This window comes from Pleurodeles waltl, chromosome 12 (assembly GCF_031143425.1).
Source record: "Pleurodeles waltl isolate 20211129_DDA chromosome 12, aPleWal1.hap1.20221129, whole genome shotgun sequence".
NCBI lineage: Eukaryota > Metazoa > Chordata > Amphibia > Caudata > Salamandridae > Pleurodeles > Pleurodeles waltl.
In genome coordinates this window covers 203,718,104-203,732,053 of record NC_090451.1, presented here as the reverse complement: position 1 = coordinate 203,732,053, position 13,950 = coordinate 203,718,104, and the positions used below count along the sequence as shown (strand labels likewise).

Here is a 13,950-nt window from a genome sequence, read left to right as displayed (position 1 = left end):
ATTGATATTGATTAATGTGTGCATGAGTGAAGGGTTGAGAGTGGATAAGTGCAATGATAGTGAGAATGAATGGCTCGACAGTGAGAGATAGTGGAAGCTTTGATGGGTGAGGTGACTAAGTTTATATGAGTGAGGGAGCGTGCTCTTCCCTACCATATTGACCTCAAATAGTACAGATCTGTCCAGCAGTCACCAGCCTTTGCCGCATGCTAGTCTACACTTGTAAACAGGCAAAGGGAGCAAGTGTCATATATTCCTGGAATCTTATCTTATCAAACATGTGTGAGTGGAGAATATGGGAGAGCCTGAAACAGTAGCCGAGTTTGACGAAATACAGGTTGATGGAATGTGATGGTGCAGAATGATGGTGGCAGTAGGGTAGGACAGTGTAGGTGATAGCACGGAATTATGGAAGTGTCAAGGTAGGCTGCTGATATAGCATTGGCATGAGGGAGTTGATAGGACAGGATGGTGGGAGGGCAGATTGATGGCAGTGTAGTACGGAAAGTGAAGAATGATGATGGTGGTACACCAGGATGATGCTAATGACAGAGCGGTGATAGTGCAGAACCATAGAGGTTTCAGCTTAGGCTGGTGATAAGACAGTGGCATGAAGGAGATACAACAGGATGTTGAAGGTGCAAATTGGTGGAGGTGATTGAGCAGAATGAGGTTATGACATCACCTCACACTGCTGGTATCCTAATCGGTTTCTGATAGAGCAGAGTAGGGCAGTGGTAGTGGGAGGGCAGTAGGGTGTTGGAGTATGATGATGACTGGACAGGTAGGTGCGTTTGTTAGAACTAGATTGTGTCCTGGCATCATTGTCTTGGTACCACTAAGGCCCAAATCACTGATCACCGGTTTTCTCTGCTCTCCAGGGATCACCCTGCCGTCGGCCTTCTCTGGAGCCTACTTCCTCCTGTTCATTGGAATCTGCACCTGGTGGGCTTGCCACTTCCCCATCAGCCACCTGGGCTTCAACACCCTGTGTGTGATGGTGGGCTTCTTTGCTGGAGGTCACCTTATCTGTCTCTACTGTTACCAGACCATATTCTTCCAGGAGCTCATCCCATCTGCTTGCATCTGGGCCAGGTAAGACTCGCCATAAGCCTAACCAAAGCCAAGTTGCTCTCAGTACATAGATTATGCCATTGAATGATGTCAGTGGGGCCACATCTCAAAGCTATTCCATTTAAGACGTGGCTTAGACTTTACAATGATTTTGGGGCTGGGATATTTCTTTCAAACTAATGCCTTCCTGTGCATTGAAGAGTGCATTTGTCATATTGTGAAAGGTGCGAGAGAATGGTTTTATGATCTCATAGCAGTATGATGTAAAGCATGATTGGAGAAAGCAGTAATACAGTATGGGTAATCTTCAACATTCTCTAAAACGTGACCAGGTTTGTGTCACAGCATTTCCAATGAGATATAAGGTATTTAAGTACCAAAGAGTTCAAACAGGCACATTTGGATTACTTATCGACGACCATAGTGTGAAGTTAGTATTCCATTTCATGATTATAGTCAAGGTTATAGTTGTTCTTAGGCACCTGCCGTCGGCACTGGTGAATGCCATGGTTGCTGAATACCAAGGCTGCCTTTGATCGATTTAACATCATTCCTCTTTTTTTACCACCACCTAGCACTACCAGTCTGATCCCTTGGAGAGTCTCTTTCTTGCCGACGTTGTCCTTTTGTCATTGGTATCCTCTTTATTTCTTCCTCTTTCTTGCTCCCCTTTCCACTTTTCTCTATTTTGCTTTGAGTCCAAATCTTTATGCATAAAAATTTCACGGGTTTAAAACTCACTGTGAGTTCTGTGAAAGTTTGACAGTTTCACCATCTTGGGGTTTGAAGTTTCGTCGACGTGTTTCATGAAAGTTTGGCGGTACATAGACCTCTGAGAACTGATGAACCATCCATGAAATATTATGCTTTGCGCATTTATGGGGTAAAAATATTTTCTCCATGTTTCGTATCATTTCTCGTGCACAGAATGAAAAGGAACACTGACCACTACAAAGGAGACATATCCGTTGTTTACCTTCTTGGGGTTCTGGTGACATTAACAAACCATTTACCCTTATGGCATGTGTACATGATGTAACCAGAATCCCTTTGTGGCAAAATTGAAGCATATTACATAGTTACTCATTATATATCCTATGCACATATAAATGTTTGCATATATATATATATATATAAATATATATAAAAAATGTTTTTCTTCTAAAAATTGAGTCATGTGTGCGTATATGAGTGTGGTTGTGTGCATGTAAATTACCCACATATTGATCTTAGTTGGCAATGAGGTTCAGAATGCTGCTAGTGGCGCAGGGGTTGGCTTCACACACTCTGTGTGACTAGAGCAAGCAGATGGAATTCAGAGAAGAAGATGGCTGGATGGAGCTCTCATGACAAAAGAATGCAATGGGTGATACCCCTGCTATGGAACGTATATTCTGATAAATCCGAACAGCAGGAGTGGTGGTATTATAGAGATATGAAATACTATGTCATTAGCATTGAATCACACTGCTCAGCACACCTTGTAGCTAAATAACTGAAAAGCATTTGTGATGTATTTCTTCGACAAGATGTAGGGCGTCCGGCACCCCATCCTCTCTGGCAAGAGCTTCATTTAAGCTCCCACCTGCAAGAGGAGGTCCGAGTTGGGACTAGCAAAACAAAATGGGTTTACTAAAATAATTGGATGAACCAGAAGCTAACTCTGTTCCATCATCTAAATTAATGGGAGCATGGAGGAGATCGTCATTTCCATGGTAGTGAACACTCTATACACTATCCTTTTTTCTCATAAAGCCTCTCTTCTGAATCCTAGGAGCAATGAGATTGTGATAGCTTATTACATGAATTTTGCACAACTGGTAAGATAGATCACTGGGTTAATGTGCTGCTGGATAGATCTGTACGCAAGTTGCAGGTCAATGGGTTGAACCAACTTCACGTTTCATCTTTTAATGAGTTAGTTCTATCATAAATGTTCCAAAGGTCATGGACACTCACAAGATGGTACAGTGCATTAGATACAGTCATAGCCACCACTCACTCTTTAGCCTACCGTCATTCAAATATTTAGTTGCGTAATATTTTTGTTTTCATATAACTTTATCTAGTTAAAGCGCAGCCATTAAGGCATTCAGCAGTAGCAGGTCAAACTGGAAACCGGTTCTTGAACTATTTAGGATGATTTTGTGTTCACAACAGCTCCTCTTTTGTGTTTAAAAAAAAATTATTTGCCAATTTCATGTAGGGAAGTGGAATTGTGATTTGCTATGTATCTAGATCTCTTTGCTGTGTGTCAAGGGTTGATGAAGTCACAACTGGCAATAGGGAACAATCAAGGTCATTTCAGGGTAGCCAGGATGTCTGGTTGCAGTGGGCAAAGTCCTAACCAAATTCGGAAGAAAGATTTGGTCCCACCAATGGGTATTATTGTAACTACTAAAGAGAACAGGGGATTAATGCATCCTAAATCACGAGGAGGACATACAATTTTATGCCATTTGGAGGGCTTCTGGAAACCTTGTGAAGTCTTGGCGAACTTCAGGTGTCTGATCGACTTTCTTTACAGTCAAAAGGTGCAAAGTGGAACAATAGAAAATATTCCTGGTTCTGTGATCTTTCGATTAGTTACCCTAATGTCTCTGTGTACCTGGAATCAAATCTAGCACCTCAGATGGGTTGAGCTTGGGTACCTATGCACTGGTCACGAATTTCCAACTACAAAAATCTTCAAAACTTGTCTTCCAATGGTAGACTGTACCCCCCATCAAAGTGATTACAGACTTGCAAGGGGAAATGGTCTAAAGTCTCACGGGATCAATGTTCTTGAAAAATCCAATAAAGCGACCCTCCAGAGGTCTGGTAGCCACTAATCATAGATGTAGGAGGCATTTTATGCCCTCCATCATAATTCAGGAGAGACCACTTTGGGACTGATCTCAATATCCATGTTATCTTGCTTTCTTAGGACAAAGCTTGTGCTGCAGGATTACAAACTTTAAGGGTCTGTGTCCAAAAAAGGACTTTTAACAGTAGGGACTCTCAGGTGGTCAGCAACCCATGACTTTCAGGGCAGCCACCGAAGCCAATGGTTCCCATACCAAACTGAAGTCTATAGTTCTGGCCCAGCAAAACGGGTTAGCGCTGCTTTATTTTGCAATGCAAAGGCTTTAAACCTTACAGCACCTCTCTTTCAGATCAGAGCCTCGGGGACCACTTCTGTCCTGGAAAATCACGATCATCTGAACGGGAAAGCCTTTAAGGAAGTTTGTTTGCGTTCTTATGTGATATCCTAGTTGTATACTCCAGATGGAAGGTGCAGACAAATAGAATGTTGAAGTTGCTTGCGTTTCTCAGATATTGTCACCAAGAGCAACTGAGAGAGGTTTATGGTCTATGTATAATAGTGTTTTAAAGCTTAGACAGTGGCTATGACCCTGATTGCGAATGACCTCTTATTACGGATGGGACAGACAGCCCAAGTACAAGTTCCCCAGGAACACTCTGGCTGTGTTTATTTCACAGAGGTTTTGGCTGCAGAAAGCAGCTGAGATCTCCATGTAATAATCCAGGGAGAAATGAGGGGGTACTGGTTAAATCCGACTCTGAATTTCCAATTCACCTTATAATTCTCTACTTCTAAGCAGACTGCCGGAGTCCTACTTGTAAGCCTACGGTAACTCTGGCCCTCCGAAGTTACAGATATGCCTGGTATTGGTAACTGAAAGGGTGGTCCGAAGTTAAAGGGAGATTGACTGGGCCACAGTGTCTGTATGGTACAGACATGCATGCAAGTACAATCTAGGCTTTGACCACAAGACGTCAAACTGTCCTGCCTCCAATCAGTAGTGTAGGAAAATGGCCCTTGTTGCAGTTACCCTCTTCCCTCCTCCCCCCCCCACACACACTTTTTGCCTGATACTGACTTGACTGAGAGTGTGCTGGGACCCTGCTAACCAGGCCCCAGCACCAGTGTTCTTTCACTAAAAATGTACCATTGTTTCTGCAATTGGCACACCTCTGGCACACAGATAAGTCCCATGTAAAAGGTTCCAGTGGCACCAAGGGCCCTGTGAGCAGGGAAGGTCCCTAAGGGCTGCAGCATGTGTTGTCACCCTAAGGGACCCCTCACCTAACACGTGCACACTGCCCTTGCAGATTGTGTGTGTTGGTGGGGAGAACAAGGCAAGGACGACATGGCATCCCCCTCAGGGTGCCATCCACACAAAACATTGCCTGTGGCCTAGGTAAGTCACCCCTCTAGCAGGCCTTTAAGCCCTAAGGCAGGATGCACTATACCACAGGTGAGGGCATAGCTGCATGAGTATTCTTAGATAATTGTAAGTATAGTGTGGCCATATTAAGAATATGGTCTGGGAGTTTGTATAAACAAACTCCACAGTTCCATAATGGCTACACTGAATACTGGGAAGTTTGGTATCAAACGTCTCAGAATAATAAACCCACACTGATGCCAGTGTTGGATTTATTACAAAATGCATGCAGAGGGCATCTTAGAGATGCCCCTGTATTTTACCCAATCCTCTAGTGTAGGGCTGACTGGTCTGTGCCAGCCTGACACTAGCAGATAAGTTTCTGACCCCCTGGGGTGAGAGCCTTTGCGCTGTCTGAGGCCAGAAACGAAGCCTGCACTGGGTGGAGATGCTTTACACCTCCCCACTGCAGGAACTGTAACACCTAGTGGTGAGCCTCAAAGGCTCAGGCTTCATGTTACAATGCCCCAGGGCACTCCAGCTACTGGAGATGCCCAGGCCCCAGGCAAAGCCCCACTTTTGGCGGCAAGTCCAGAGGGATAATTAGGAAAAACAACGAGGAGTCACCACCTCAGCCAGGTGCACCGCTAAGGTGTCCAGAGCTGAAGTGACCACCTCCTTGCAGAATCCTCCATCTTGGTTTGGAGGATCAGGGCCAATAGGGATAGGAATGTGCTCCCCTCCCCAAATAGAGTGAGCACAAGGAGGATATAGCCACCCTCGGGGACAGTAGCCATTGGCTACTGCCCTCTGACCCCTAAAAACGCACCTAGATCTTGTATTTAAGGGCTCCCTGAAACAAGATAGTCCTATTCCTTACAGCCTCAAGAAAGAAGGACTGCTGAGCTGAAAACCCCACAGAGAAGAGAAGGAGACAACAACTGACTCGGCCCTGCTCCTGCTTCAAAAAGCTGCAAAGAAAAAGCAATGTATTCTGCAGGCCCAGCAACCCCCGAAAAGCCTCCAGAGGACTGCCTGCATCACCGAGGACCAGAAAACTCTAGTGGACAAGTGGACCTGTCCAACAAGAAGATAAACCATCTTTAAAGGGACTCCGACCTCACTCCAGAAGTGTGAGCCCCAACTATTCTGCACCCGACGCCCGTGTCCAGAGGAACCAACCAGCCAGAGAGGACCCCCAGGTGATTCCGACTAAGTGTCCACCCTGGGTTGGCCTCTTCATCCCTCCACGATGACGCCTGCAGAGGGAACCCCAAGGATCCCCCTGACTGCGACTGCCCGGGACAAAGATATCCAACTCCTGTAGAAGCACTGCACCCGCAGCCCCCAGACTCGAGAGAAACCGACCACTGGTGCAGAAGTGACCAGCAGACGGCCCTTCTCCCTGCCCGGTCGGTGGCTTGCCCGAGAAGCCCCCCTGTGCTTTGCCTGCAGCGCCTAAGTGACCCCCTGGGTCATTGAGTTCCATTGGGTACCCGACTGCCCTATTTGCACCCTGCATCTGGCCGCCCCAGTGCCGCTGAGGGGGTGTGTTTGGTGCCTACTTGGGACCCCACCATTGCTCCTCTCAACCCCCCTGGTCTGCCCTCTGACAATGCGGGTACTTAACTGCAAGCAGACCGGAACGGGAGTACTCCCCTGTCTCCATAGGGGCCCACGTTATTTTGGCTCCTGTTTGACCTCTGCACCTAACCAGCCCTATGTTGCTGGTGCTGGGTGTTTAGGGTTATCTTGAACCCCCAACGGTGGGCTACTTATGCCCCGGAGATTGAACCCGTAAGTTTGTTACTTAAATCAAAAACTGTACTTTACTTGCCTCCCCCAGGAACTGTTGAAAATTGCAGTGTCCACTTTTAAAATAGCTTTTTGCCATGTTAAAGAAAAGTGTGTACATTGTTGATTCCATTCAAAGTTCTAAGTATTACTATGCAAAGTACCTTTCATTTAATGTATTTATCTACTAAATGAATCTTGTGGTTCTAGAAATAAATTAAGAAAGAATATTTTTCTATGTAAAAACCTATTGGTCTGGAGTTAAGTCATTGAGTGTGTGTTTTCACTTATTGCTTGTGTGTGTACAGCAAATGCTTAACACTACCCTCTGATAAACTTAACTGCTCGACCACACTACCACAAATAGAGCATTAGCGTTATCATCTATTATTGCCTCTGTCAAGCCTCTTGGGGAACCCCTGGACTCTGTGCACACTATATCTCATATTGATATAGTATAGACAGAGCCAGCTTCCTACAAGTAGCCAATACACTAGCAACTGCCTGATCTTGATACTCGGTTTCGCTTTCTACAATAAAGTTTGATACTTCATCAGAGAGTGTACTTGGGATAGACTAGCCCAAAAAGTGCCATAGCCAGTAAAGGATAATACATATAAAATGATTCTGTTTTTGCAGATGTATCATACTATTCCTCCATAAAAACAAGATCTGTCAACTTGTCCTGAAATCTCTATTTGTCTACATAAACCTAATTAGTTTTTTTAATTGTGTATCACTTCTTGCATAGCAATATTCCAAAATTAAATGATGGATGAAGTGTTGAAACCTTTCAAACAGTCCCCTCCCAGTCACAGATCTGGATTTAATTCATTATTTTGCTCGCCACGTCACCCTGACTTGGACACACCCATATGCAAATCAGTCTTGACTCTGATCCCCAGGGGAACAGTCCAGTCCGAACTGCAAAGCCAGGTCCTTCCTGGACTGGAAACAGGCATCCTGGGACCGGTTTCGGGGTATCGCCCCTCATCAGGAATTCTACCTCGAATCCAGTGGTGCCATGTCACCTAAGTTTGGACCCAGACCTTCTTGTATAACCCTAGCTGTATATAAACATAACAAGGTACTCGTATGCCAACAATGTACAAAATAACCTTTTATTATTATTTTTTTTTTTTTATTTGTATTTATGCTTTTATACAAACAAAGAAAAACAGTACAGTAAAGCTATGTATTTGTTGATTAGTACAATTCAAACATCATATTGCATCATTTCAGTTGGCTTTTTCTCCTTATAAAGTACCTCAGGAGAGAGTTTTGCTGCTCGGTATACTGGTCCCTGGTAGTCATGAACTACACCTCTAACTGTTAACGAGTTTTGGTTATGCATCAGTAGTCTCGCCCTCAGTTTCTCCCGTTTCTTTCCCTATAAGGTACTGTTTGTATATTTCCCAGAATTTTGCTGGTTTGTTCGAGGGAGGGAGTAACTCATTGTAAGTGTCTGTTTGCGTATTGCAATAAGTCATGTCCCTATGCCATTCATCCATCTTAGGGATCGGTCCCCGATCCCGCCGCATCGCAATTCTGCGTTTGGCCAGTAACAGACCCATCGCCACCAATTTGCAAATAGATTTTGGTAAATGAGTGTCCCAACCCACTAGCGCCAAGAGTGGCTCAGCTTCTATTTGTGTATTAGTTATGGCTGACAGTTCCTCAAATATTGCTCTCCAAAAAATTTGTATATGTCCACACCCCCATGCCATATGTAAGAAATCGGCTCGTTCCACCCCACATCTGGAGCAGTTCGGGTTTTCACATAAGCCATATCTGTGTAAACGGACCGGGGTGTAGTAGATTCTGTTGAGGAATTTGAAGTGGATTAGACGATGCCTGCTGCTCAGAGAGCTAGAACGTGTCCTTGCACAACAGTAATGCCATTGCGTGTCTGTAATCTGTACACCCAGATCTGTTAGCCATTCCAAGTGGGCCCCTGAGAGCTCCTGGGCTCTTGCTTTCTGTATTGATGCATACAGACGGGATACCAGGCATTTCGAACAACAGAATCATAGTGAGCGATGTGACCTCGGGGGTTCTTGCAGATCATTACCCAGTAGCTGTGTTAGTGCGTGTTTTACCCTGTGGTATTGAAACTGGTGCAGGAGGGTAATCTTTGTATTATTAATGGCATTAAAAATAATTTTAAAAAAAGCAAGGACATATATTCAAAAAGTATTAGGAAAACGTTGCCAGAACATCCTTGTTTGGCAAAATTAAATTGCAATTTTAGTGTATCTTAGTTGCTGAACAGCAGTTTATTTCCAAGGAAAAGTCAACACTTTCCAATCTCCTTTTTAACAAAAACATGTATTAATTTATTTTTTTCTTTAAAAAAAGGTATTGCCTCCTTAACCTGTTGACACATTTCGATCTGTCCTTGTGTTCTAGGCCAGTGGTTCCCAACCTGTGGTCCGCGGACACCTGAGGGGTCTGCGAAGCCTCCTCAAGGTGTCCGCGACTGCTTAGTAAATTAACTAAAATTAACAGATTAAATACATTTATATAAAAGTGGTTAACTATACAATTTAAAAAAATTTAAACGTACTGTAAACATTAAGGAATTTAATATTGGAGGCTAAAAATTAAATTAGTATCTTCAGATTGATTAATGGGAGCAGTGCAAGTGCATCCAACAGAAAACCGTATGGACGATGTGTGGCTTCAATTGAATTTAGAAAAGCTCCAACCTTCTTATTAAAATTAAACATTTTTTAATTTTTTTTATTTGTTTGAAAATTAAATAAAATATATTATTATTAGTTTATGTGTTTGATGAATGAGAGTTTCTGTATTTTTTGTGTATTGTTTTGCGGATCAAATCATCAACACTGCTTATGCCGGGGTCCCCAGCTTCCAGTAATGACTCAGTGGGGGTCCCTGGGTTCCAGTAATGACAAAGTGGGGGTCCTCAGAAGTCAAAAGGATGGAAACCACTGTTCTAGGCCTTCTTAGGACATCTCTGGCAGCAGTAGTAATGACACAGTATCAAGCTATTTTGTATGGGTGGACCATGGTCCCATCAAACTAGGCTTCACTGGTGCGCTACGTGTTACCATAATTTGTCCAGAACTTGATTCATCCATAGTATCACGTGAACTGCTTGAGAGGTGCAGCTTCGAACTGTCAGTATAACAGAAAAGTTACTGCCCTGCTAATAACGAATCTAGAACCTCTTCTTTCTCTTCTCTCAACTAACACATTTGTCATATTTATCTGGCCCGCATAACATGCTCCTGGGCTAGTTTAGGCTATGCTAAATCTTTTAGGTCGTGCGCGCAAGCGCTTTGACCTGTTATAAGTGTTGTGGGCTTTTAACCATGCCCACCTCACACCCATCACTTTAACTCGTCTTTCAAAAATGAAAAAATTTAAAAACTTTAGCTTGCCTTTTAAAAATCACTTGATGTCATTGGTAATTGCTTTACGTTTGTCCTGCCCTGAGGCTGTTTTTGCCTCGCCTTGCAGACTGCCCCTCTTACATGGATAATTGTATTATTGCTGATATAATTCAGCATGGGCATACTATTTTTTTTGTCTCACCTCTTAGTGCTGCAATGCAGCCGTGGTGCTCACCGCGTGAACAGGCACAACAGCGTGAACTTGATCAGCGGTATTGGAGCGCTGGTCATATTGTTCAGTTACCTAATCAGAGTCATTTCTGGTGGCTCTCCCCTTAAAACACTTGAAATTGGTGAATGCTTTACTAAAACAGAAATCCTCAAAGCAAAAGTAGTTCTCCTGGCACAGCGGGAGAGCCGATACTACAATACTCACTGCATTCTGGAAGCTCTTTCAAGCATTCTTTTTCTAAACATTTTTGCTCATATCATGGTCCTAGGACAATGGTACCACCACCAAAACGTTCACAGCAACGTGCTCTTTAGGTTAGTGGGGACCCCAAAATAATAATCCCTCTCACCATTCAGTGTTTGGTTAACCTTTCTCATGGCTGGAACTTTTGTTTTACAGCTGAGAGTAGATTGTGTTTTAAGGGCCCTCTTTGTAATATCATTGCTATAGGCCCGTTAGCCCTGAATATGTGTAATGTACTATGCCCTCTACGGGCAAAATATACTTTTGCACTACATTACTTTCTGCCATTTTTTTCTGTGGTTATGCCCTCCAGGAGCTAACTATACAGCTACATGACCATGTTACTTACAAATGCTTTTTTCATTGTAGAGTCCGCTGGGGGCTGATTTAAGCATTACAGTCATATCAACATAATAAGATATTCGTCACATGGAAACTTGTCCCATAATTTTATACAAAACATTTGTCCTCATAACCCAGCCAGTGATGGCCCCAAGACAATGGGACCACCTTCCAAACATTGGCCACAATGTGCTCTTTCTGTCTACATCATCTCGGGGTCTCCACATTATGTTAGTGGGGACTACAAAATAATAATCCCCTTCCACCATCCATTATCTTTTTAATGTTTCTTATGGCCAGAACGTGTATTTTTCAGCTGGGAGAAGTTATGATTTATGGGCCTTGTTTGTAATATCATTGTAATAGTTCTGCTAGCCTTGAAAATGTACAATGCACCATTCCCTCTAGGGGCTAAATATGTAGCTACACTGCATTACTTTCTTCCATTCTTTTTCATGTGGTTATGCTCTTCAATGGCTGACTGCATGGTTACATGACCATGTTTCTTCCCAATGCTGTTTTTATTGTGGTGTCCTCTAGGGGATGTTCTGAGCATTCCAGTCAACATACTATAATATTTGCGGCACAAAAACTTGCCCCATAATACTTTGCAGGGCATTACTTTTTCAAACGTTTTTTGCTCATAACTCAGCCTATGGTGGTCCTAAAACCATGGGACCCCCTTTAAAACAGTGTTTCTATCTACATAATCTGTGGGGCCCCACACTAGGTTAGCAGGGACCTCAAAATACTAACCCCTCCCACCATTCAGTGTCTTTTAAGCTTTCCCATAGCTACAACTTTGGTTTTACAGCTGGGAGCAGTTTTGTTTTAAAGGCCTTGTTTGTAATATCATTGCAGTAGGCCTGCTAGCCCTAAAATCGTCTCTGGGGGCTAGGTATATGGTTAGACTGCATTACTTTATCCTATATTTTTTCATGGGATTATCTCCTCTTGGGGTTAACAATATGGTTACATGACTATTTTTCTTACAATTTATATTTTTGTTATGGTGCCCTCTAGGGGCGGCTGTTCTGAGCATCATAGTCTAATGCCAAATGTTTATTTCTGATAAAGGTTTATATGATAATTGTATATATTTTAATAATCTCTCTTTATTACAGTTATGACCATAATTCAGGCCAATTTAACATCCTTATTACACTACGACTGTTTGAATACTTTTGATATGTTTCTATGACCCTTCTAGTTTATTTTGCTCATTACTCCTCCGTGGCTGTCTTGTTTTGGGAATTGTGTTAGCCAGCCAGTAACTCAGATGGTGGGGTGGTGAAAGTGGTATTCTATTGGAATTAGCATTGCAGTTTTCAAAGTAGGATGCTGAACAGCAACATTTTCATTTTTTGCTGCAGATAGAGGAAGGAGGTAAATGGAAGTGCTTTAGTTATGTGCAGGGACACTGGAACTATATGGCAGGAAAAGACAATATTATGAGACCGGGTTGACCACTTTTTGTGTCAAAAGTCCAGTTAGGAATTTACAATGCCAATTGCTTTAACTCAATCAAATGTGAGACCTATTGCATTGCAAATGCTTGTTGGCTTTTACACCAGAGTATTCTTCCAGCAGTGTGACCAATAAAATGACGTAAGACTTCAAGATCACAAAGTGATCATTATGGGAAAATCTACTATTTTGTTTAAGTTGCTGACAAACTGGGTTGATGAATTGGCTCTTATACTCTAAATTCCATATGTTCAGTGCTGGCCTTTACTTTTTCAGATTATCATTAGCATTTTCCCCCATGTCCTAGAGCGGGGAGGGAGTAAAAAGCAGTATTTGTTTTTATATGGGGTATTTGTAAAGCTCAAAGTTGGATAAGCTTCATGGTGTGAAAGATCCTGTCTGAGACTCTTTACCACTGCCTGACACTATCACTGGAAGAAGAGACACATCTTCATTTGCTTTCTGACCATGTAAGAGCATACTGTGAATGTAGAGACAAGTTATAGGAGGTCCAAAGCTTAGCAGCGGTGACTGAAAAAGCTTAATTTCACAATCAGGCCTTAAGGGCAGTTAGAATTTTGAAAATGTGAAAGGAGAGGCTTTTAATGTACTAGAATGATAGCAGCAGATTGGAGGTTAGTAATAATATATATGAGAAATAACTGACTTTATGAGAGTTAAATTCTATTTTTTTTCACATGAAGCTAGTGTAGCTTGCAGAGAATTGATGAAAGGTATTTCTGTTTCTTGTGGCTGGTGAGAAGTCTGACTCCTGCATCCTGGTCAGCTGTGGTTTCAGTAGTACTTTGACAGATGCATCCAGGTAGATGCTATTACCATAGTTGAGTTGAGATTGGACCAAGGTCATGAGGACAGAGAGATGAGAAATGGGTCCACAAAAGGGAGCACCTGTAGTTGGTAGAAACAAGATTGGGATCCATCCTCCACTTGAGGTTCAACAGAGAGGTGTTCATCAAAAATAATGACCAGATTGTGAACCCGATGAAAGTAAAGAGGAAGAATGAATACCCATTGAAAGAGGGAGCCTATATTTTTCCATCATGGTGAATTCCTGTCAGTAAGGAGGATGTCTGTCTTAGACAGGTTCAAAGTTAAGAAAGGTGAGCCAGATGGATTCCAAACTCACATTGATTTTGCATTCTTAGTGGTAGTTGGCAACTTGGGCAGTAAAGGCATGGCTCTAAGGAGCAGGAGCAAATTTGGGACTAGATACATTATTACATGTGAATATTACAATCAATAAAAG

At 42.8% G+C, this 13,950-nt stretch overlaps 1 protein-coding gene across 4 annotated transcripts in view; it reads left to right on the top strand.

Annotated features, from left to right (window-relative positions):
- The window catches only part of PIEZO1 (piezo type mechanosensitive ion channel component 1 (Er blood group)), a 742,509-nt gene that overhangs the window by 297,874 nt on the left and 430,685 nt on the right, over positions 1-13,950 (top strand). For all 4 annotated transcript variants that reach the window (XM_069215849.1, XM_069215848.1, XM_069215845.1 and 1 more), the window contains exon 7: positions 882-1,095. In XM_069215849.1, coding sequence (XP_069071950.1) covers positions 882-1,095 — 214 coding nt within the window. The remainder of the gene's footprint in view (positions 1-881; positions 1,096-13,950) is intronic.